Below are 25,039 nucleotides of genomic sequence, written 5' to 3'. Positions count from 1 at the left end.
TCTCATCCTCTCTCAAAAAAAAAAACAAAAAAAACAAAAAAAAAAAACACCCAGCTGTAGTTTGACATTGAAACCACCAGCTTGAAAATTTAATGTACCCAAAAACAAGAACAAGCTTCTGAGAAAAGAAGTTTAAAATCCACAAGGAAAGGCAGTCTTGATCCTATCAGCTTTTTAGTTCCAATCACTCTGAAACCCAATTGCCCTTCCTTGATGATGCATCATGTATCCTGAAGTAAATCTTGTTTTTAACTCTAGTTCATCTGTCCCTTGCCTTGACTGGAACCAAAACTGGTACAAAGATGGGATATTCAGAGCAGGACTTCAAAGAAAATGCAAAATTGGCCTGCAATGAGGATGTAGGTGGAAAGCTAGCAAAATGGGATGTATAATAGAGACACAGGACTAACATCATCTGAGATCCTTTGGGACCCAGAATACATACCTCGAGAGAGTAATGCTTTGGAGCACCAGATAGCCAAATGTAGTTTTTCAGCCTTAAATAAAGAATGCCAAAAAGCAATGAGCAAGAAGAGTATGGTGCACATGTCACTCTCATACACTCAAGTATAAAACCATATGGATTTTCTGTAAAACAACTTGGTAATATGAATTAAGAGACTATAAAGAGATTTAAGTACTTTGATTCATTAAGTCTACTTCTAGGTTTCTAGCTTAAAAAATCATTCAGACATTCAAACAAACTTTACAACTGGTACTCAAATATTTATTGCAGCATTATTTAAAATAATTTTTAAAATGGGAACCACCTGAACATCCCATTCTAGAAAAATTATGCTTTAGTATGTCAAGTATACTGTCCATCTTACATGTTTCTAGGCAAAACTGCTCCACCCAGTCCTTCCAAAAGGACAGCCTTGGCAGACCACATGACCAACGTTCACTTGCCAACTGACTGGACCAAGGTTAACATTTGACTCCAAAAGCCAAGAATTTCATAATTCAAAAGCTATAGGCTGGCCTGCACAGATGCTAAAATTATCAAAAACATTAAAGTGGCTAGTATAAAAATGCTCAAAGTATATATGTGAACACTTACAAATCAGTAATCTAGGCTTCCATCTTTTTGGGGGTTTTTATAAAATTAAATGTAACAGGTTGACACTGATCAACAAAAGTACACAGATTTGGGGTAAACATCTCCACATCATTTGGATAGTCAATTACATTGTATACCCATCACTCAAAGTCAAACCATCTTCCATCACCTTATATTCATCCCTCTTTATACTGTTACACCAGTCCCCCTCCCCCTCCCCCACACCCTCCTATCCCTAGTAACCACTGCATTCTTATCTATGTCCATGAGTCTCAATTGGGACTATATCAAACTAAGAAGCTTCTGCAGAGCAAAAGAAACTGACAACAAAACAGACAGCCAGGCCCTGGCCAGTTGGCTCAGTGGTAGAGCGTCAGCCTGGCATGCAGGAGTCTCAGGTTCGATTCCCGGCTAGGGCACACAGGAGAAGCACCCATCTGCTTCTCCACCCCTCCCCTTCTCCTTCCTCTCTCTCTCTTCCCCTCCTGCAGCCAAGGCTCCATTGGAGCAGAGATGGCCCGGGCACTGAGGATGGCTCCATGGCCTCTGCCTCAGGTGCTAGAATGGCCCTGGTTGCAACAGAGCAACGCCCCAGATGGGCAGAGCATCGCCCCTGGTAGGCATGCTGGGTGGATCACGGTTGGGCGTATGCGGGAGTCTGTCTGACTGCCTCCCCGTTTCCAACTTCAGAAAAAAAAAAAAACAACAGACAGCCAACTATACTGCTCACAAAAAATAGGAGATATTTCAAAAATAAATATGAAGCTATAAAATATCCTCTAATTTTTGTGAGCAGAATTTATAGGAGATGATATTTGCAAACAACAGCTCAGATAAAGTGTTAATATCCAAAATATACAAAGAACTCACAAGCCTGACCAGGCAGTGGCAAAGTGGATAGAGAGTCGGACTAGGATGCAGAGGACGCAGGTTTGAAACCCCGAGGTCACCAGCTTGAGTGTGGGCTCATCTGGTTTGAGAAAAAGCTCACCAGCTTGGACCAAAGGTCGCTGACTCGAGCAAGGTGGTTACTCGGTCTGCTGTAGCCCCACGATCAAGGCACATATGAGAAAGCAATCAATGAACAACTAAGGTGTTGCAACGAAAAACTAAAGATTGATGCTTCACAAAGAACTCACAAAACTCAGCAACAAACAAGCAAACAATCCAATTAAAAAATGGGATAGAACCTGAACAGACACTAAGCTTCCATCTTAACGAATTAGAAAAGAACAAAACAAATTCAGAGCATGCAGAAGACAAAAATAATGATCAAAACAGAAATCAATGAAATATTTTAAAAAACAGAAAATATGAATAAAATCAAAATCTGGTTCTTTGAAAAGATCAATAAACCTCTTGCAAGATCATGAAAAAGAGAAGACACAAATTACCAATGCCAACAATAAAGGATGAACATCAGTACTAATTTTGCAGGCATTATAAAGATAATAATAAAATACTATAAACAGCTCTGCACACATAAATGTGACAATAAAATAGATAAAAAAGATCAGTTCCACCCTGGCCAGATAGTTCAGTTGATTAAAGATTTCTCCAGTTTCAATCCATGATCAGGGCACATACAAGAGGAACAGATCGATATTCCTGTTTTTCTTGCTCACTCGTGTACTCTCTCTCTCTCTCCTCTCTCTCCCCCCTTCCTCTCTCCCTATAATCAATAAATGAAAAGTTTTTAAAAAACAGAATATACAGCCTGACCAGGCGATGGCGCAGTGGATAGAGCGTCGGACTGGGATGCGGAGGACCCAGGTTCGAGACCCCGGGGTCACCAGCTTGAGCACGGGCTCATCTGGTTTGAGAAAAAAAAAAACAAAAAACTCACCAGCTTGGACCCAAGGTCACTGGCTCAAGCAAGGGGTTGTCTGCTGTAGCCCCACGGTCAAGGCAGATATAAGAAAGCAATCAATGAACAACTAAGGTGTTGCAATGAAAAACTGATGGATTGATGCTTCTGATCTCTCTCCGTTCCTGTCTGTCTGTCCCTATCTATCCCTCTCTCTGACTCTCTGTCTCTGTAAGAAAAATTAAAAAAAGAATATACAGATTAAAAAAAAAGAAAAGATTAATTTTGCCTGACCTGTGGTGGCACAATGGATAAAGCATCAAACTGGAATGCTGAGGTCAACAGTTCAAGACCCCCAGTTTGCATGGTCAAGGCATATACGAGAAGCAACTATGAGTTGATGTTTCCCGCTCCACTGCCCCCTTCTCTATCTCTTTCCTCTCTCTAAAATAAATAAATAAATAAATGAAATTTTTGGAAAAGATTAATTCCTCCAAAACAGAAACTACAAAATCATACAGGAGATGAAATACATTACCTATATAGTCCTTTAACTATGAAAGTCATCAAAATGTGTAGTTAAAAACGTTCTGAAAAACTCCAGGTCCAGATGGTTTCATTGGCAAATTCTACTAACATTTACAGGATAAATGATACCGATTCTACATGATCCTTGACAGAAAACAGAAAAGAAACACTTCCAAACTCCTTTTTTAAAACCAATTATTACAATAATACTGAAACCAAATTAAACAAAAGGGGGGAAAAACTATGAATCAATATCCTTAATGAACACAGATGCAAAAATGCTCAATAAAAATATAAGCAAATTAAATCCAAGCATATGTAAAAAAGATAATACACACCATAACCAAGAGGGGCTGATACAAGTAATACAAAGGTAATTCAATTTGCAAAAATCAATGTAACCTACCACATTAACAGTCTAAAGAAGAAAAAACACATGACCGTATCAACTGATGAAGGAAAAACTTTTGACAATATTCAAGGTCTCTTCATGATAAAAAACTTTCTGCAAAAAAATAAACAGAAGAAAACATTCTCAACCTAAAAGGCATCCACAAAAACAAAAAACAAAGCCTAGCACTAGTCAGTGCAATAATACAATAATGCAAATTAAACATGAATGAAGGATTAGCAAATGGATTAGAACAGGGGTCAGGAACCTTTTTGGCTGAGAGAGTCATGAACACCACATATTTTAAAATGTAATTTCGTGAGAGCCATACAACGACCCGTTGTACGTTACACATCATCCAATAAAAATTTGGTGTTGTCCGGGAGGACAGCTGTGATTGGCTCTAGCCACCCGCAACCATGAACATGAGCAGTAGAAAATGGATTGTAATACATGAGAATGTTTTATATTTTTAACGTTATTTTTTTTAATAAAGATTTGTCTGCGAGCCAGATGCAGCCATCAAAAGAGCCACATCTTTGGGGGGAGCCACATCTGGCTCGCGAGCCATAGGTTCCCGACCCCTGGATTAGAAGAAACCTTCCAGAACGCTGCAGAGAAGGATAAAACCAAAATACAGAAGAGACATTATTAGACACAGAAATAGAGTAATTAAGTCTGGTACATGTTTAATATACAGTCATATGAGCTTAAGGACAGGGATACATTCTGAGAATGCATCATTAGGTGGTTTTACCATTGTGCAAATAATAGAGTACACTTACATAAACCTAGATGGCACAGCCTGCTACACACGTAGGCTGTATGGCCTAGCCTTTTGCTCCTAGACTACAAACCTGCACATATGTGACTGCACAAAACAACACAGATTAAATCAAGCACAGAGAAAATGATGCAACAATCAAGAGAAGCAGTAAACACAAGACATAGCAGAATGCGGCCAGTGTAGCACGGCCTCCTATTTACAAACCCTTTTTTATAAGTAGAAAGAGTACACTCTAAAATAACAATAAACAATATAGTAAATATACAAACCAATAACAAAGTTAGTTATTGTCATTACCAAGTATTGTGTACTGTACATAACTCTATGTGTTATACTTCTATACAACTGGCAGCAAAAGTTTGTTTACACCAACAACACCACAAACACATAAGTACTGTGTTGCACTACAAACAGAACAGCTGGCCTGACCTGTGGTGGTGCAGTAGATGAAGCGTCGACCTAGACTGCTGAGGTTGCCAGTTCAAAACCCTGAGCTTGCCTCGTCAAGGGACATGTGGGAGTTGATGCTCCTCCCCCCTTCCCTTTCCCTTTTCTGTCTCTCTCCTCTCCTCTCTAAAATGAATAAAAATTTTTAAAAAAAAAACAGCTACCACATCACAAGACAATAGGAATTTTTCAGCTCCATTATAAACTTATGGGACTACCTTCATATAAGCAGTCCATCAATGACGAAATGTCATTATTGAATGAATGACAATACTAGTCTCATGAGGCCAATGAGACAGAGGCAATAGCTGTATAGATACTAGCTGAAAATTTTCCAGATTTGATGAATTATATCAATTCACAGATTTAAAGATTTCAAAAAATCCCAAACAGGACTGAAAAAAGAACACAACATAAACTTCTGAAAGACAAAGAAAAAATCTTAAGAGCAGCTAGAGAACAATAGATCGGCCAAACAGCCAGCTGTTACCTTCCCCTCCCGCAGCCAAGGCTCCATTGGAGCAAAGTTGGCCCGGGCGCTGGGGATGGCTCTGTGGCCTCTGCCTCAGGCACTAGAATGGCTCTGGTTGCAACAGAGCAGTGCCCCAGATGGGCGGAGTCTGTCTGACTGCCTCCCCGTTTCCAACTTCAGAAAAATACAAAAAAAAAGTAACATTCAAATGCCAACAGATCCACACCAAAAAAATTTCTCGGTTCTCTAAGAAGAAAATGATCCTAAATGGAATGTGAGTGATGTAGGAAGGAATGAAGAGCAAAGTCACAGTAAATATGTAGGTAAATCTACAAAAAGCATTGACTATGTAAAATAATGTCTTACAGTGTTTATAAATATAGACAAACATCACAGAAGGATAGATAATAATCAAGAAGAGGATAAAAACAATGCAAAGGGTTCTTATATTGTCTGGAAAGACTATAAAGCCTCATCAAACTGATAAATCACATGGTAACCAAAGAACACATGCTGTAATTTCTAGGGTAGAAACATATTTCTAAATTATTTATGAGTTAGGGATTTAAAATATAGCTTTGTAGTATGCAGATATAGTAGTAGGTTCTAAATATGTAAAACATCCATAAATGCACACAAAGAATGACTGGAATGAGCTAAGTATTTATCTCAATAAGTTTGTAGGAAAACAGCAAAATTAATCTAAATAAGAAAATAATGAATTAAAAATAAGAGGTCATGTGCTTGCTTCAGCAACACATGTACTAGAATTGGAACAATACAGAGAAGATTAGCACAGCCCCTGTGCAAGGATGACATGCAAATTCATGAGGCATTCCATATTAAAAAATAATAATAACAGTTCATGAAATAGAAAATAAATATATAATATAGAGAACAGTAAAGTTAGAAGGAGGTTATTTTAAAAGATGAATAAAGTTGATAAACGTCTACTGAAGAAAATGAGAGAGCACAAATAACCAACAGCAGTAATGAGAAAAGAAGCAACACAACAGATGCTGCAGACCTTAAAAAGATAAGAGGTTACTGTGGACAATTTTACACTAATGAATTTGGAAATTTATGCAAAAGAATAAATTCTTAGAAAAATAACAGCCCAAAATTCATTAAGGAAAAAAGTACAAATAAACATTCTCAAATCATTAATATAAGCCACCTCCATGTGCTCTTGGTCCAATTTACCAAATGTTAAAAGGGATTTTTCTCTGGATTGCACCCTAACAGATTTATCTTTCTTCTACATGTTTCAAATTATCTACAGTGGCATATGTTACTTTATAAATTTTAAGGATGAAAAAAGGACTAGGATCCTGACCTGTGGTGGTGCAGTGGATGGAACATCAACCTGGAACACTGAGGTTGCCAGTTCGAAACTCCAGGCTTGCCTAGTCGAGGCACATATAACTATGACTTAATGTTTCCTGTACGCTACCCTCTAAAATCAATCAATGAGTTGTTGTTTTTTTAAAGAAAGAAAAAGAGAAAAGGACTGGAAGGCTTGAGTCCTAGTTTTAATTCTGCCACAGGTTTCCTTCAGTTCCTAGACATAAAATTCCTTTAGTAGATCTAAATTGTAAAACATTTCATTTCATGTACCAATTTAACATAAAGATGGAAATTAATCCTACTACTTCAAAATAACAAACTGTCTTGTTTCTATATACCAATCATATACAAATGGCACTATTAAATACTTTCTAAAAGAAGAGCTACAGTTCAATTATCCTATAACCAAAGCCATCACTTTGGTGGATGTCCCCCAATTTAACCAGTTTAGAGCTTATAATATACACCATGTCTTCTTGTGCACATTTAATAGCTGGTTTGCCTCAAAGGTATACGCAATGCCTAGGTACTCAAATATTTTTGAATAAAAGATAACCAGGCCCTGGCCAGTTGGCTCAGTGGTAGAGCGTTGGCCCAGTGTACGAAAGTCCCAGGTTTGATTCTCAGTCAGGACACACAGGAGAAGCATCCATCTGCTTCTCCATCCCTCCCCCTTCTCTCTCTCTCTCTCTCTGTTCTCCTCCCTCAGCCATAGCTCAATTGGCTTGAGCAAGTTAGCCTTAGGTGCTGAGGATGGCTCCATGGCCTCACCTCAGGTGCTAAAAAATAGCTCCAGTCGCAATGGAGCAATGGGCCCAGATGGGCAGAGCCCTGCCCCCTAGTGGGCTTGCCGGGTGGATCCCAGTCAAGGCACATGCGAGAGTCTGTCTCTCTGCCTCTTCTCCTCACACTAAAATAAAAAGAAAAGAAAATCATAACCAGGAAGTTACGTTAATCAAAATTCTACTGGGAAATGGAAACTTTCCTTTTCACTTTCCTTTTTATCTTCCATATAGAAACATTGTTTGAATTGTGAATTTTTTAGAATGTAGATATTACGCTAATACTAATACTCCTTTGGTTGAATTCAGTTTACTACCAAGTGGGAAAATCGCCTCAAACATGTCTTGGTCAGGCTCCTCAATTTTCAATTCCAGGCCCAACTTAGCTGACTGTTAAAACATGTAACTTTCTTTTTTCTAGGTATTTTATATTTATTTAGAAAATTAATGGGGTAACACTGATGAATCAGAGTACATAGGTTTCAGGTAAACATTTCTATAACATCTGAACTGTTGATTATGTTGTATACCCATCATCCAAAGTAAAATCATTTTCCATCACCGTATATGTGTCCCTCTTTACTCCCTTCCGCCCCGCAACATGTAACGCTTAAAATACAGAATCACTCCACCCCAGGTATTTGGTTAATCTTCAATTCTTTTATGCATTAAAGTCTTTCAAAATCATAACTGAGGAAAATTTGAGAACCACTTGATGGGCAGGGAGTGTGTCAATTCCTTTCAATACATTTATATATTCCATCCTTGAATTAAACCAGAAAAGCAAAGCTTTACACCTAGATATATCAGCTATCTCTGCACCCATCCTATAAAATTCATTTATCTAAAATAACTTGGCCCTGTACAGATGGTTGAGTGAAGAGAGTGTAAGCTTTGTGTGCAGATGTCCTGGGTTCAATCCCTAGTCAGGACACATAGGAAAAGTGACCATCTGCCTCTCTTCCCTGACCTCTCTTCCTTCTCTCTCTCTTCCCATCCCACAGCCAGTGGATCAATTAGTTCAAGCATGGCCCCAGACGCTGAGGATAGCTCGGTTGGTCAGAGTTGATCTGATCATCGGCCTCAGGTGCTAAGGATAGCTCAATTGATTTGAGCATTGGTCCCAGATGAAGGTTGCCAGGTGGATCCTGGTTGGGGCACTCCCAGGAATCTGTCTCTCTATCTCCCTTCCTCTCAAATAAATAAATAAATAAGGACTGATGCCATCAACCCATCAACAGGTATTACAAAAAATAGCCCTATAAAAGTGGTCACTTATGGGCATGCCCTCTTTGAGGTACAACCACTCAAATATCCTTTTCAAGTGAATTTTCTTTCTCCTAATTTCTAAGAGACTGCACAAGACTTCCAACCAGAGTAATGGAAAGCACCAGTTCCATTAGGGCTAACTGGCTGAGGCTATCTCCAAGGCCCCTTTTCTCTGACCGTCCAGTGAGCTGACAGCCCCACTTTGGCTTAGTTCTTTCCCCATAAAGTTTCAAGAGCCAAAGCAGCTCCACCTAGTCTCCCTACTGTTGCTTCTTCTATCCTAGGCCCTTCCTTGCTTTACTATCCTCGGCTATAATAAACATACTCTCAAAATTAAAAAAAAATTAAAAATCGTGGTTACTATGTTTACCATAAGAATACTTTGTATTACACTAAGTGCCCTTTACCTTTATTAACTTACTGGGTACTTTTTTTGTACCCAATACATTTTTGTTCTAGGTGCTAAAGAAACATCAGTAAAGGGCACTAAAAGCATGTGGGTCTTTTTTCTGACTGGAAAAAATAGAATTTGAAAGTTTTAAACAAGGGACTAACAAGATTTGATTTAGTCATGAGACACATACATTTCAGTAAACGATAGACTGAATATATGACAGTAGTCCTGTAAGGTTAAAATTAAGCTAAAAAATTCACCTGACCTGTGGTGGCGCAGTGGATAAAGCATCACCTGGAATGCTGAGGTCACCGGTTCAAAGCCCCAGGCTTGCCCAGCCAAGGCACATATGGGAGTTGATGCTTCCTGCGCCACCCCCTTCTCTCTCTCTCCATACTCTAACATGAATAAACTTTAAAAATTAATTTTAAAAATAATAATTAAGCTAAAAAATTCCTATAGCCTAGTGATGTTGGAGCCATGTTTATAGTGATGCTGGTGTAAACAGACCTACTGCACTGTCAGTTGTATAATAGTGTAGCATGTACAATTACATATAGTACAAATAATAATAATAAACAACTATGCTACTGGTTTATATATTTACTATGCTTTTTATTGTTATTTTAGAATATAGTCTTTCTACTTATAAATTTTGTTTAAAACATTTGCCATGTTATGCTGGCAACAGCCTCTATCTTTATGTTGACATCCTCTTTTGCATTTACAACCTCTCAGTTGCACCATTTACTCTTGTGCTTGATTTAATCTCCTGTTTTCTATAGTAGCATGTCGTATGGGTTTGTAGCAACTACACCATATAAGCTAGGTGTTTTGCAGGCTAGACCATCTAGGTCTGTGTAAATATATGATGGCACAATGACAAAATCACAAATGATATATTTCTCAAAATGTGTCCCTGTCATTAACATTAAGTTGTATGTAATACTGTATTTTAACAGAATCATTCTGTTAATCATTCTGGCTACTATGTTGAGAACAAACTGAAGGAGGATAACATCAAAGCAGACAAGGCAAGTAGACCTGTTAAGAGCCGACTGCCATAATCCTGAAAAGAGATGATGGTATTTTGGATGAGAGTGGTAGCAGTACAATTAATAAGAACTGGTCAGATTCGGGATGCATTTTCCTATGTTTTTTGCACCCATCTCAGGTTTCCTGAGTTTCTCCTAAAATCACAGAATGAAAATATCATGACTTAGGATAAATTAAATTAAATGTTATACTCCTGGGAGGGCTCAAATTTTAGAGGAAGTGGCCCAAAAGGAACTTATCTCCAACGATAATCTAAGAGGATATTATTTATGGCTTTCTAATCATCCCACCAAATTATCATATAGAAAAAAAAATTATCATATAGTACAGTGTTTAAAGGAGTCTCGCTCTATTCGCTGACCTCTTTATATGTACTAACTTCTCTATCAGAGAAATATAAGATAACCATCATATTTTTTTAGGTATTAGGATGAGGGAAAAGGAGAGTGTTCAAGGAGCCATTTCAATCATGAAATGAGATGACTTGAGAATAAAAAGTGCAGGCAATTGGTTTCACATGTATACATCAAGTCTTAAGGCTACATAAACAATATCTAAGTAAAAGAAAATACAGTCTTACCACCTGGATAATCTAATCTGCACCTGCTTTCTCAATAATAGATCCAATCCTGTTACATTATGAATCAGGGTTCCAGAGCAAAAATATAATGCAAAGGGATTCCATAAACTCAAAAAGGTTGAAAATTCTAAAACTTCTATTAAAATATTAGGCTTCCAAACTTGTTTTAAAAAATAAAATACAAGTTAGAAGAAACTTACTAAATCTGAATTACAGAGATTCTCCATTATTATCCCTTTTTAAATACTGCTATGCTTTCTATCATAGAAGGAAATTAAATTGGTCAGGCATGACTTCTTTTTCCACTCTGCCACTGTGGTTGTAACCCAACACCCTGTGTTCTTTTCGATGATTAAATACTGAGACTCTGATTTGTTCTAAAAATTTCCCAAGATCCGAATTAATATACTGATTATAATTTATAAAGCCATCTTTCAAATACCCCAAATCTTAAGAACAGAAAGTACAGGAGTAAATATTTAGGGGTTGGAGAACCTGAATTCACACCATTACACAGGCCCCATCTTCCACTCCATTCTGCATGTGACAATCCCAAGCAACCAGCAGTAACCATGCTGCTGCATGGTTAGTTTACTAACCAATTACTGAGGATCCCAAGCATCCTCAGTAATTATGCTGAGGATACAGTCATAATAAACAAGCGCCTCCTTCTCAACTGTGAGCCCAAGGACCCACACTACTTCATAAACTCTCTCTGTGGCTTATTCCCTGAGCCAGAGAGGAGTTCAGGCTCCCTGTCAAGTCTGGCCAACAGTCTTGTACATACAAGTGGAGGGGAAGTACACAAGTCTCCGGACTTACACCTTCACCACAAGCACTTTGTGTTTCTGGTCTCTGGTCCATTTTCTCTCTTGCTCCTTGGTAATCTTTTAAAAAGTCAATATAATCCTCTTTTGAGGTCTGAATACTTAAAAAGAGAATCTAATTTAAGAACCTGATTTTATAGATGAAAAACCTAAAGAAGTTTAAGTAATTTAGCCAAGGTCATATTAAGTAGTTGGTCTCTGACCTCCCATTTCTAGGGAGGCATTATTTGAGACTATATCAGGGTTTCTGGGTAGCTGCTAGGTGTCTTCTCACTATAAGGAGAAAAGCTAATTAACAACCTACATGAGAACATATGAAAGAATTTCTAGCCCTGGCCAGACAGCTGAGTGCAGTGGCTTTCAACTGCCGGTCCACAGATCCGCCAGAAATTGCAGACGCACCAGTCCACAGACCAGCAGTGGAAAACCACTGGGTTAGAGAATCCTCCTGACAGGCCAAGGTTGCAGGTTCATTCCTGTTCAGGGCACACAGAAAAATCAGCTAAAAAATGTATAAGTGGAACAACAAATCTCTCTCTCTCTTTCTCAAATAAATAACCTAAAAGGTTCTTTTTTTGGTGTAAACCTGTGCTTTATTGAGATACTCATTCTCAGGCCATGGAGAGAAGACGAAACTTGACAGTATCTGTGAGAGCCTATATTTGGGGTACATATCAAAATTAAAAATAGCTTATTAGCCACAAAAAAGCAACTGGGGCCAAGCTAAGTGAGGTCCTCTCTGCCTTCCCAACTCCCCCCACACCCCAAGAAAGAGTTCTTTAAAATAAAGAAAGAATTCATATAACCTCACACACACAGTAGGGCAAAAGTAAGTTTACAGTTGTTTCTACGGAAAATCAATAGATAATAATACAAGAATAAACTCTGTTTTAGTACTCAGAACTATAAATCTACTTTTGTTCCACCCTGGACACCTACAGGCTAACACCAAACAAGCCCACAAACGATAAAATATGTCAATATAAATAAGAAGCTCCTCTCCAAGAAAAATGGGCCAATTACTCTTTGAACTCTAGTCCTTTCTAAATTCTTGACTTCCGTCTACCCCTTTACTCTCAGAAAGGCTATCAATAGGTGTGAGAGTTGTTAAACCTATTGATAACCAGCCAGTACAGAAGCACTTTTCTGTCTATCTCTCCTCAATTTCCCTGCTGAAAGGAATCTATTATGCTTCTTGAATTCCCACCAGAATTTAAATACCTCACAATACCACACAGCTTGCCTGCTGTGGTTAATTAAGTACATGTCTTAATTCTAATGACTACCAGGTTCTTACATTTCTTTAATAAATTCACTGAAATCAGGACTAAATTTTTTTGTTCCTTCTTTTTTTTCATCTTCACAGAGCCTTGCACTCCTATGTGTTCAACAAATATTTCCTAAATGTATAAAGAGGCTGATCATTTTCAAAGTTTGGAGTTACCATAATTCTAAGACTGGGATATTATACTATGATAGAATTAAAATATATCTAAATGCCAGAAAAAGAGGTCATACAACATTATCTTCTAACTTTTAAAGTCTTTTTTTTTTTTTAATTCATTTTTAGAGAGGAGAGAGAGAGACAAGAGAGAGAGAGAGAAAGGAGAGAGAGAAGGGGGCAGGAGCTGGAAGCATCAACTCCCATATGTGCCTTGACCAGGCAAGCTCAAGGTTTTGAACCAGCGACCTCAGCATTTCCAGGTCGACATTTTATCCACTGCGCCACCACAGGTCAGGCCTAACTTTTTTTTTTTTTTTTTTTTTTTTTTTCATTTTTCTGAAGCTTGGAAACAGGGAGAGACAGTCAGACAGACTCCCGCATGCGCCCGACCGGGATCCACCCGGCACGCCCACCAGGGGCGACGCTCTGCCCACCAGGGGGCGATGCTCTGCCCATCCTGGGCATCGCCATGTTGCGACCAGAGCCACTCTAGCGCCTGAGGCATAGGCCACAGAGCCATCCCCAGCGCCCGGGCCATCTTTGCTCCAATGGAGCCTTGGCTGCGGGAGGGGAAGAGAGAGACAGAGAGGAAAGCGCAGCGGAGGGGTGGAGAAGCAAATGGGCGCTTCTCCTGTGTGCCCTGGCCGGGAATCGAACCCGGGTCCTCCGCACGCTAGGCCGACGCTCTACCGCTGAGCCAACCGGCCAGGGCCAGGCCTAACTTTTAAAGTCTTTTCATTCATTACTAACTTGGTGACTCTAAGAAAAAAACACCACCAACAAAAGTCAAGAAATACCAGAATACAAGTATGTTTTCCTAAAACAACTACGAATAATGTTTACAGATTATATTTTTCAACATTCTAAGAGTGTCTGCTATTTAATAAAGAAGTTCTGTTTTATTTTAATCACTTTTATAATGGAATTTATCCTTTATATCACACCATTACTTGGCTTTTGTCATCCTTGCCACCCAGGAAGACCTAATACCACTGTCTTTCTGAATGTCAATATTCTGTGAAATCTTTTATCTTCCCAACGACATGAGATCTCTTTCATCTGCCTTACAATATAATTCTGTACATCTTCTTTTATCTCTGCCAGTATATCATAAGCTCCCTGAGAGTGGAACTAATTTTTATAAACTTTGATTGATTGATGTGCTAATTTCATATCATATTAGAACAATATCAACTACCCCTATTGGAATAACATCAACTGCGCCTATCTGCCTGAAAATACAATCAGCACCCCTTAAGGCCAGATGTTAAAAAATTTTAAATTAGATTAATAATCATGGCCCTGTCTAGTTGGCTCAGTCCCAGCCTGGCCATGCTGAAGTCCCAGGTTCCATCCCTCATCAGGGCACACATGAGAAGCGACCATCAGCTTCTCTTCCTCTCCCTTTCCCCCTTCTCTCCCTTTTCTCCTCTTGCTGTGAGTGGCTTAACTGGTTTTGCATCAGCTCTGGATGCTGAGGATAGCTCAGCTGGTCTGAGCAGTGGCCTCAGGCTCTAAGGGTAACTTAGTTTATTCGAGCATCTGTCCATGATGAGGGCTGCTAGGTAGATCCTGGTCGGGGTGCATGTGGGAGTCTCTCTATCTCCCCTCCTCTCACTTAAAAATAAAAGGAAAATTAAAAAAGATTAATAATCATCATGTACCATCATTATTTTAATTAATATTTCATGCTTACAAAAAAGAAAAAATAGTATTTAAGGACTACTTTTCAGGAAAGTAATAACATAAATGAGAACTCTACACTATCTGCTGCATTAAGCGTTAACATTCACTTATCTGTAAGAATGTATATAGTTAGAGAGTTGGTCTGAGATGCTGAGGATCTAGGTTTGAAACCCTGAGCTCACCAGCTTGAGTATAGGATCGCTGGCTTGAGCATGGGATCACAGACATGACCTCATGATCACTGGCTTGAGTCCAAAGGTTGCTCACTGGCTTAAAGCCCAAGGTCACTGACTTGAGACCAAGGTCTCTGGCTTGAGCGAAGGGTCATTGGCTTAGCTGGAGCCCCCCAGTCAAGGCACATATGAGAAAGCAATCAATGAACAACTAAGGTGCCACAACAAAAAACTGATGCTTCTCATCTCTCTCTACTTCCTGTCTATTTGTCCCTGTCAGTCTCTCTCCCTGTCTCTGTCTCTCTCACTAAAAAAAAAAAGAAAATACAATACAACAAAGCTCATACAGATCATTGTCTCCTTGGACTATCTGGGACCTGACTTTTTCAGGATAACAGTTTTTCCAGAACTTAGATCTACACTGAATATAACAGAATGATCAAAAGGTGATACAGCCCTGGCCGGTTGGCTCAGCGGTAGAGCGTTGGCCTGGCGTGCGGGGGACCTGGGTCCGATTCCCGGCCAGGGCACATAGGAGAAGCGCCCATTTGCTTCTCCACCACCACCCCCTCCTTCCTCTCTATCTCTCTCTTCCCCTCCCGCAGCCAAGGCTCCATTGGGGCAAAGATGGCCCGGGCGCTGGGGATGGCTCCTTGGCCCCTGCCCCAGGCGCTAGAGTGGCTCTGGTCTCGGCAGAGCCACGCCCCGGAGGGGCAGAGCATCGCCCCCTGGTGGGCAGAGCCTCGCCCCTGGTGGGCGTGCCCGGTCGATCCCGGTCTCGGGCGCATGCGGAAGTTTGTCTGACTGTCTCTCCCCGTTTCCAGCTTCAGAAAAATACAAAAAAAAAAAAAAAGTGACACATACAACTATATTCATAAAATCACAATTGTTTTAAAAAAAACCTGCTGTCAAAGCACAAGTGAAAACCACCATAACTCATATGTTAGCATGAAAACTATACATCAGGGGTCCCCAAACTTTTTACATAGGGGGCCAGTTCTCTGTCTCTCAGACCGTTGGAGGACCGGAGTATAAAAAAAACTATGAACAAATCCCTATGCACACTGCACATATCTTATTTTTAAGTAAAAAAACAAAACGGGAACAAATACAATATTTAAAATAAAGAACAAGTAAATTTAAATCAACAAACTGACCAGTATTTCAATGGGAACTATGCTCCTCTCACTGACCACCAATAAAACAGGTACCCCTTCCAGAAGTGCGGTGGGGGCCGGCGCCGGCCGTAGTTTGGGGACCCCTGCTATACATAGTCACTAAGACTGTCCACTATAAACTGCACCACCATTTCAACACAGCACATATTGGGCCACAGTGACATAACCAAGCAATCATTCATCACACTACCCACCACCCACCAAGCACAACACAATATACACTGCTCACAAAAATCAGGGGATCAGGAAACGGGCAGATACTCCAGTACTTTCAGCCTTTTGTATAGTGCATTTTTACTAATGAAATAAAAGTTGGTTTTGCATCTCATTTGTATAATCGAACAACTTTCTTTGACTTGTCGTTTGCTTTTCTGATCTTGTTTAATCAAATAAAAACAAATGCTATTTTTTTTTAAATATTTTATTTATTGATTTTTAGAGAGAGGGGAGAGAGAGAGAGAGAGAGAGAGAGAGAGAGAGAAAGGGGAGGAGCAGGAAGCATCAACTCCCACATGTGCCCTGACCAGGCAAGCCCAGGGTTTCAAACCAGCAACCTCAGTGTTCCAGCTTGATGCTTTATCCCACTGCGCCACCACAGGTCAGGCACAAATGCTATTTTTATTGCTCATATTCATTTTGAAATATCCCCTAATTTTTATGAGCAGTATATATAACACTATTTTCCAATTATGATGTCATAAACTCTTCAACATCCACTTAGAACAATTGCTTTTCAAAAACCATCTGTTTAGAGACTCCTAAATAAATGATCTACCCTATTTTGAAAAGGTCCTCAGGATATCATTAGCTAAGAACCACTGGCTAACTACAAGACAGTCTTCCATTCTACAATGGCCCATCTTGGCCACACGCCACACACCACCACCATCACCACCACCACCACCCTTTCCCACCCTTCAAAGCAATAACTCCAATGAAAAAGAAACACAACAGAAAAAAGCCCACCAGACCAGATCACAAGACTTTCATTTCAGTCCTGGCTGGCCCCATTTTTAGCCATCTGACCCAGAACGAAAGGTTTTCCATCTGATTGTTATGGCACATTCTATGTAAAGGAGTTTTACCGTTAAATTTTTTTAATTTTTACCATACTGATATAGGCATTCAAATACTTGTTAGTTAATTCTAGAGTACTTAAAAACAGCTTGTTCTCCTTTCTTTTAAAGTAAATCTGGCCTGACCTGTGGTGGCGCAGTGGATAAAGCATCAACCTGGAAATACTGAGGTTGCCGGTTCAAAACCCTGGGCTTGCCTGGTCAAGGCACATATGGGAGTTGATGCTTCCTGTTCCTCCCCCCCCCTTTCTCTATAATAAATAAATAAAATCTTAAAAAAAAAAAAAAAAAAAAACTTTAAAAAAAAAAAAAAGTAAATCTGTTCTTTCAGAGTCCAAAAGGTCATTTCTAGTTCAAGGCAAAATTATGACTGGATCGGTGCACTCAAAACTAAGATATTAAATGAGAAATCAGTGTTACAAGCAGGCCTCCTAAACCAGGTAATTTTCTTTTTTTCTTTTTGTATTTTTCTGAAGCTGGAAACGGGGAGAGACAGTCAGAGAGACTCCCGCATGCGCCCGACCAGGATCCACTTGGCACGCCCACCAGGGGCGAGGCTCTGCCCACCAGGGGGCGATGCTCTGCCCCTCCGGAGCGTCGCTCTGCCACTACCAGAGCCACTCTAGCGCCTGGGGCAGAGGCCAAGGAGACATCCCCAGCGCCCGGGCCATCTTTGCTCCAATGAAGCCTTGGCTGCGGGAGGGGAAGAGAGAGACAGAGAGGAAGGGGGGGGGGGGTGGAGAAGCAAATGAGCGCTTCTCCTATGTGCCCTGGCCGGGAATCGAACCTGGGTCCCCCGCACGCCAGGCCGACGCTCTACCACTGAGCCAACCGGCCAGGGCCCAGGTAATTTTCTGAGTCATATTTGGGAAATTAAAAAGTCAGGATTCACCTGACCTGTGGTGGCGTAGTGGGTAAAGCGTCAACCTGGAACGCTGAAGTTGATAGTTCAAAACCCCGGGCTTGCCCAGTCAAGGCACATACAGCAAGCAACTACGAGTTGATGCTTCCTGCTCTTCCTCCTACCTCCCTCTAAAAATCAATAAAAAAATTTGTAAAAAAAAGGTCAGGATTCTCTTGTTGCACCATAAAAATGTAGGCTAGAGTAAGAAGATCAGTATATCTATAATAGTAAGGCAAAATGAGAAGCATATATAATTTAATATAAAGATGGCAGATTATCTGACTAGTTTAAATTTCATAATACAGCTATAAAAAACAACTGCATATTGTGAAATGGTGAAATGGTATTGAAAGAAAATTATCCCAGCAGCTGAGTGAAGGATGAACTGAAGTGATCAGATGACTGTCAGGAAAACCAGTTTGGAAGTTCTCATATTAAATAATACAAATTAGGTTCTATAATAAGGTGGTAATTAAGGACATGGAAAGGGCAAATCTGATAAACACTGCACACAGCTAGACTTGGTGACAGGTTTGAATTAGGGAGGTGGCAAAAGATCCGAAAATGATTCCAAGGACCTGGTAATGGGTGGCCTCCAGCATAACCAGCACTCATAGTTCTTGCATTGGCTTCCCCAGACTGCATCTGAATCCACCTGAGTACTATATACCAGCCCACAGTGAGACACAGATCCAATTTAGATGAAAACAGAAAACTACCGCCACAACAGTGTTGAAATACCCCCTAACCCAGGGGTCGGGAACCTTTTTGGCTGAGAGAGCCATGAACTCCACATATTTTAAAATGTAATTCTGTGAGAGCCATACAACGACCCGTGTACGTTACACATTATCCAATAAAAACTTGGTTTTGTCCCAAAGGACAGCTGTGATTGGCTCCAGCCACCCACAACCATGAACATGAATGGTAGGAAATGAATGGATTGTAATACATGAGAATGTTTTCTATTTTTAACGTTATTATTATTTTTATTAAAGATTTGTCTGCGAGCCAGATGCAGCCATCAAAAGAGCCACATCTGGCTTGCGAGCCACAGGTTCCCAACCCCTGCCCTAACGTCTGCTCCTCTAACCCTGAAGAACTTCTTTCCCACCTACACAATTGAGGGAGAGGAAAATTTATTCTCTATGCCTCAAACAGTCTCTACAGAATTGAAATCCAAGCTCAGTACTATATGGACCTTTTAGATCACTTGTACACAAAACACAGATGACAGCATTGATAGAGAAAGGTGTAACAATGTAAGTCAGGCAAATTATATTTTCAAAGGGTTCAATCTCAACTGGAACAAAGCCGAGTTAATTACATTTAAAAATTAAAATGGCCAAAAAGCAATCTTATAGTTATTTTTAATGTATCACAATGACAGATAAATTCTGTTCCAGAATGCACTGTGCTACATGATTCTGCAGTTTTGCTGGGGCTTTTCTGATTTCTGCAGCCTTAAAAACAAACCGTTAGAAAGCAGACATCAGATCAGAGTGTTTCCCTTGTCTAAGAAGCATACCATTATGCTATTTCCAATTTTATCAAGCAGATGGTATCAATAACAATGTATATTTAATCGAGGTCTCACTGCCTACAGTTCTTTCTAAAGAGGACCATGTATAAATTTAATACAAAAAAAAAGGAACTCATGCCAATCCATGGGAGTCTAGGGATGAAAGCTCTAGAGCTCAGTTTGAATTAGCTATAAGAACATCCCATTCGCAAAAAGGACTGATCCATCCATATTCCTTGAGAAACGTACCTTTTCATTTACATTTTAAAGAGATTCTAACACGTTACTGTTTACACACTCTACTCGCACAAACAAGAAAAGCAGTGCCATAAAATTTCACATTGCCTTAGCTTAAGGACAAACTAGTCTACCTTGCGAACGGATTAAAATATTACCTAGGAAGGTTACCAAACTGATCTCGTGATAAATAAGAGCCCTCCAGGCCACTGTCACGCGAACCCATCCATTCTAAATTTTTCAGGGGCAGAGAAAGAATTTTTCTATTTTCTAGTGGGAATTAAGGTTCCGCATATCGGGCGAGAGAGTCTCGGATCGGGTTTAAAGCCCCAGGCTCCAACGTCTCTCCTTGCTGCCCTAACAGAGCGCCCAAGGGGAGCCAAGCGCAGTAGTATCACCTCCACGCTCCGAGACAAGACCAAGTAAGTCTCTTGGCCTCCACGCCCAGAGCAGGTGCAAAACGGGAACTCTGGGGTTTCAGCGGTTGCAACCATCTTCCTCCACCGCAGACCCGGGAGCTCCCTAGAAAAGGAACCTTCCCGTCTAGCTACCCCCGGGACCCGTCTGCTGAGGGTGGACAGGAGGGTGGATTCCTAATCCTTTCCCATGACTGGTAATTACCTACACCCTCCTCAGGACTCCCAGGCCCACACCCCATCCCCTTAATTGGGCTGCAGAGGGAGAGCGGGTGGGGCCCGCCAACATCTCGTGGCCCCCGGGGGAGCGTGGGCCCGGGAAAAGGGGCTTCGGCCCCCGGGTCCGGACCCCGGTCTCTCCCCACGGGCTCCCGGCCGCCACTCACCGTGAAGGGGACATCCCCGACGCTGCCCACGGAGTAGCAGTTGTCTCCAGGGTTGACAGCACCGGTGAGGACCTGATGCAGATGCATGTCCGGGGCCGACCAGGAGAATGCACGAAAGGCTCGACGAGCCCCGCGCCTGGCCCTCCTCCGTCCGCGAGAGCGTCTTGCGCGGCGGCTCCGGCTTATCGCCTCACTCCCCTTTCCCTCGCCCCCGCCTCGTCCCTGCCATGGGAGCTCCTCAACCGCCGACGCCGCCCGGATCGCCGCTCGGGTGCGGAAATGCCCGGATGCTCCCACTGTCTGCTGCACCGGCGCACAAATGCGGGAGGAGGACACCGGTGCATGTGAGGCGGGGGAGCGCCTGGGGGAGCGCGCGGGCCGGGCGCGTGCTGGAATTGACGCTCCGCCTGAGGAAGATGGGCGCGACGGTCAGGGAAAAGGTAACCCCTCCTCCTGCCCCTGAGCTTTTAGCTCAGCCCTCCTTCCCAGCCCCACGTTTGCGCGTGCGCGCGCACTGGTTTCCAGGGCAATTGCGCGCGCCGTGCGGATCCTCGGCCCGGGATTGCGCGCGCAGACGTGCGGGAGTTCCCTCGGCGCCTCCGGCAGCAGCCGCGGGGGGCGGGAGCTGGACGGGGGCGGGCGGAAGGCCGTTCTGGGCCAGGCAGCTGTCCAACTCTGGGGAAACACCGCCGGGCGTGTTTTGCTGTTTAATCCACTCACAAGTGCATTGGGTGATGGTCAGTGCAGTTGACTCAAGAAGACTTCCGTCACCGGGAAATTCCACCCCGGGTAATCTTAGATTCCTAAGAGCTTTTTCAAAGTACATTGCATAAGATATTTTATTTTATATAAACTATTAAAGGTGTCGTGAAACTGGAGGTGCCATACTACCTTGACAGCAAATTATTTTGCTCCCACTTTTTGTCAGCCTTGTTCTAGTAAAAGCCCCCTAGAGACAACTGATTCCTCTAGAGTAGATTCATTTTTTCATGCGTGGTACCATGGATTTGCAGAATCTCCTGGTTTTTCCAGACTGCTAAACTTTTTTTTTTTTTCGGGGACAGAGAGAGTCAGAGAGAGGAATAGACAGGGACAGAAAGAGATGAGAAGCATCAATCATCAGTTTTTCCTTGCGAGACCTTAATTGTTCATCAATTGCTTTCTCATATGTGCCTTGACCGGGGGCCTTCAGCAGACCGAGTAACCCCTTGCTCAAGCCAGCGACCTTGGGTCCAACCTGGTGAGCTTTTGCTCAAACCAGATGATCTCGCGCTCAAGCTGGCAACCTCAGGGTCTTGAACTTGGGTCCTCTGCATCCCAGTCCAACACTCTATCCACTGCACCACCACCTGGTCAGGCAAGACTGCTAAACTTTGAGTAGTTGACACAAGGATCGGATCCCTACTCCAGGTCAATTCATCACAAATTTTTTTATCCTATATTATATATAAGTCAGTAGTACAAAGAAATAAAGAGGGGAAAAAGAGTAGAAAAGATAGGAAGGCACAACTATCCATAAAATTAGGCAGAACACCAAGTGTTGTGATTGAAACCCAAAAGTCTATCCATAATGGAAAAGGAAGAGTATTTTTGACAAGGATGTGTCAGAGGAACTAAGATTGATGTTTGAGGTAGGGAAAAGAAATGATTAAGGAGATACAGGTATCCAAGAGGTAGCTTGTGGCCTGCTTGAAGGTAGAGTCTTTTTGTTTGTTTGTTTTTGTTTTATTTTTGATTTGTTTTGTTTTGATTTTGGAGGTAGAGTTTTTAATGCTCCACTAAGAAGCTTAGATTTCATTCTGCTTGGGAGGAGGGTGGGTTCTTTCATAAACTGCTTCAAGAAGATGACTTTGGCCTGAACAGGTGGTGGCTCAGTGGATAGAGCGTCAGACTGGGATGCGGAAGACCCAGGTTCGAGACCCTGAGGTCGCCAGCTTGAACATGGGCTCATCGGGTTTGAGCAAAACTCACCAGCTTGGACCCAAGGTCACTGGCTCGAGCAAGGGGTTACTCAGTCTGCTGTAGCCCCACGGTCAAGGCACATATGAGAAAGCAATCAATGAACAACTAAAGTGTTGCAATGCGCAATGAAAAACTAATGATTGATGCTTCTCATCTCTCCATTCCTGTCTGTCTGGTCTGTCTATCCCTCTCTCTGTAAAAAAAAAAAAAAAGAAGAAGAAGAAGAAGATGATGACTTTGCAGCACAGTGAGGAGGGTGGGGAAGATTGGAGGCAAAGGTTTCGCAGGAATTGGTAATCTGTTCCGTGGAAAGGAGAAGGAGTCAAAAATAATCCTGATGAGCTAGGGCATTTTCCTTTTCATTTAGTGGCTTAACTGTTCCCCTAGTCAGCCAGCCTAGAAACCATAGAACCACTGTTGGCTCCTTTCTCTCTTGCCCATATCTCAGGATTCATTTTCAAAGTCCCTAATTCATACCCCTCATCCCCACTGCCATTTGCCTTTTATTTCAGATCTCATCATTTGTCATTTAATTACCATAATAGCCTCCTAACTAGTTTGCCTTCCATCTATTGCTCTCCAGTACATCACAATGCAGCCAAAAAAACCCACATTTTATTTATTTATTTATTTATTTATTTATTTATTTATTTATTTTAGAGAGTGGGAGGAGAGAAGGGAAACATCAATCTGTTGTTCCATTTATTTATGCATTTATTGGTTGATTTTTTTTTTATTTTACCATTGATTTGAGATAGAGAGAAAGAGAGAGAGAGAGAGAAGCATGAAATCCTTGTTCCATCTAGTTGTTCCACTTAGTAGTCATTGGTTGCTTCTCATATGTGCCCTGACTGGGGATCAAACCTGAGACCTTGGCTTATCAAGATCAACGCTCTAACCCACTTAGCTAACTGGCCAGCACCAGAGAAGTCTTTTAAAGGAAAAATTTTCCTCTGCTTAAAATCCGCACTCCCTACAGGTTAAAATCTGAACTCCTTATCTTGATTGACAAACCTGTTCATTCTAGTTTGTCTAATCTTGTCATCTGAAGCTGTTCCCTTGAAGACACTATGCTCTAACCCAGTGGTCCCCAACCCCCGGGCCGCGGACCAGTAGCCGTCCATGGCCATTTGGTACCAGTCCGCAGAGAAAGAATACATAACTTACATTATTTTCGTTTTATTTATATTTAAGTCTGAACGATGTTTTATTTTTTAAAAATGACCAGATTCCCTCTGTTACATTCGTCAGACTCACTCTTGACGCTTGTCTCAGTCACGTGATACATTTATCCGTCCCACCCTAAAGGCCAGTCCGTGAAAATATTTTCTGACATTAAACCGGTCCATGGCCCAAAAAAGGTTGGGGACCACTGCTCTAACCCCACTGAGTTATTTGCTGTTTCCAGAGCATGCTGTGCTCTTGTAAAGCCAGTAGCCACAGCCACCATCAGAGCCGCCTGGCCCATGCAGTTTCGCAATTTGATTCAGACAGATGGTAATGAAACAACGGAGCCAAGAACTGGTGGGCCATTACCTTTAATCCTAGCTTGCACCCATCAGGCGAGAAATACACATATTGGGAAAACACTTCCCTTTCCATTCAGGGCTCCAAAAGCCACTGACTCATCCGAGTATTCCTGGAATCAAAGGTTTATACCTCACCAGCCTTATTCACCTCTGTTCCCCATCTTCTCTCTGCACAAACTCTGCACAAACTGGCTTCTCCTTCAGCACTCCACCATCTTGGCTGCCTCTCCTCTGCAATGGTGATGGCAGGATCTGAGCGAGAATGCCCCAGTCTGCCTCATTTTATAGTGTAGAAATTAAAGCCTTTAAGCCAATATACAAATAAGGAAGTCTCTGATACAAAGCCACTCATCTGAGGCATAAATGGGATTCCTCGTAAGAGTGCACCACCCTACATCATGCAACAGTCAGGGGGTGTGGAAAAAAGCTCAGTTTTGAGAAGATCTTAGTATTAAAAGAGTGGGAGCCTGACCAGGCGGTGGCACAGTGGATAGAGCATCGGACTGGGATGTGGAAGGACCCAGGTTCGAGACCCTGAGGTTGCCAGCTTGAGCGCAGGCTCAACTGGCTTGAGAAAAAAAAAAAAAGTTCACGAGGCCCTGGCCGGTTGGCTCAGTGGTAGAACATCGGCCTGGTGTGCGGGAGTCCCGGGTTTAATTCCCGGCCAGGGCACACAGGAGAAGCGCCCATCTGCTTCTCCACCCCTCCCCCTCTCCTTCCTCTCTGTCTCTCTCTTCCCCTCCCACAGCCGAGGCTCCATTGGAGCAGAGATGGCCCGG

The 25,039-nt window shown here is 41.8% G+C and overlaps 1 protein-coding gene and 1 non-coding gene across 4 annotated transcripts in view; one reads left to right on the top strand and one right to left on the bottom strand.

Moving 5' to 3' along the window:
• Positions 1-21,249, bottom strand: part of DMXL2 (Dmx like 2) — a 196,917-nt gene extending 175,668 nt beyond the window's left edge. For all 3 annotated transcript variants that reach the window (XM_066276368.1, XM_066276370.1, XM_066276371.1), the window contains exon 1: positions 20,770-21,249. In XM_066276368.1, the coding sequence (XP_066132465.1) occupies positions 20,770-20,856 (87 nt within the window). In that variant the 5' untranslated portion in view covers positions 20,857-21,249. The remainder of the gene's footprint in view (positions 1-20,769) is intronic.
• Positions 6,233-6,339, top strand: LOC136336957 (U6 spliceosomal RNA). Its single transcript, XR_010731690.1, has one exon. It is a non-coding gene; the product is annotated as a U6 spliceosomal RNA (small nuclear RNA).
• Positions 21,250-25,039: the final 3,790 nt, after the last annotated feature.

This window comes from Saccopteryx bilineata, chromosome 4, assembly GCF_036850765.1.
Source record: "Saccopteryx bilineata isolate mSacBil1 chromosome 4, mSacBil1_pri_phased_curated, whole genome shotgun sequence".
Taxonomy (NCBI): domain Eukaryota; kingdom Metazoa; phylum Chordata; class Mammalia; order Chiroptera; family Emballonuridae; genus Saccopteryx; species Saccopteryx bilineata.
Note: the sequence above shows the minus strand (reverse complement) of the source record. Positions and strands in the feature narration are given on the sequence as shown.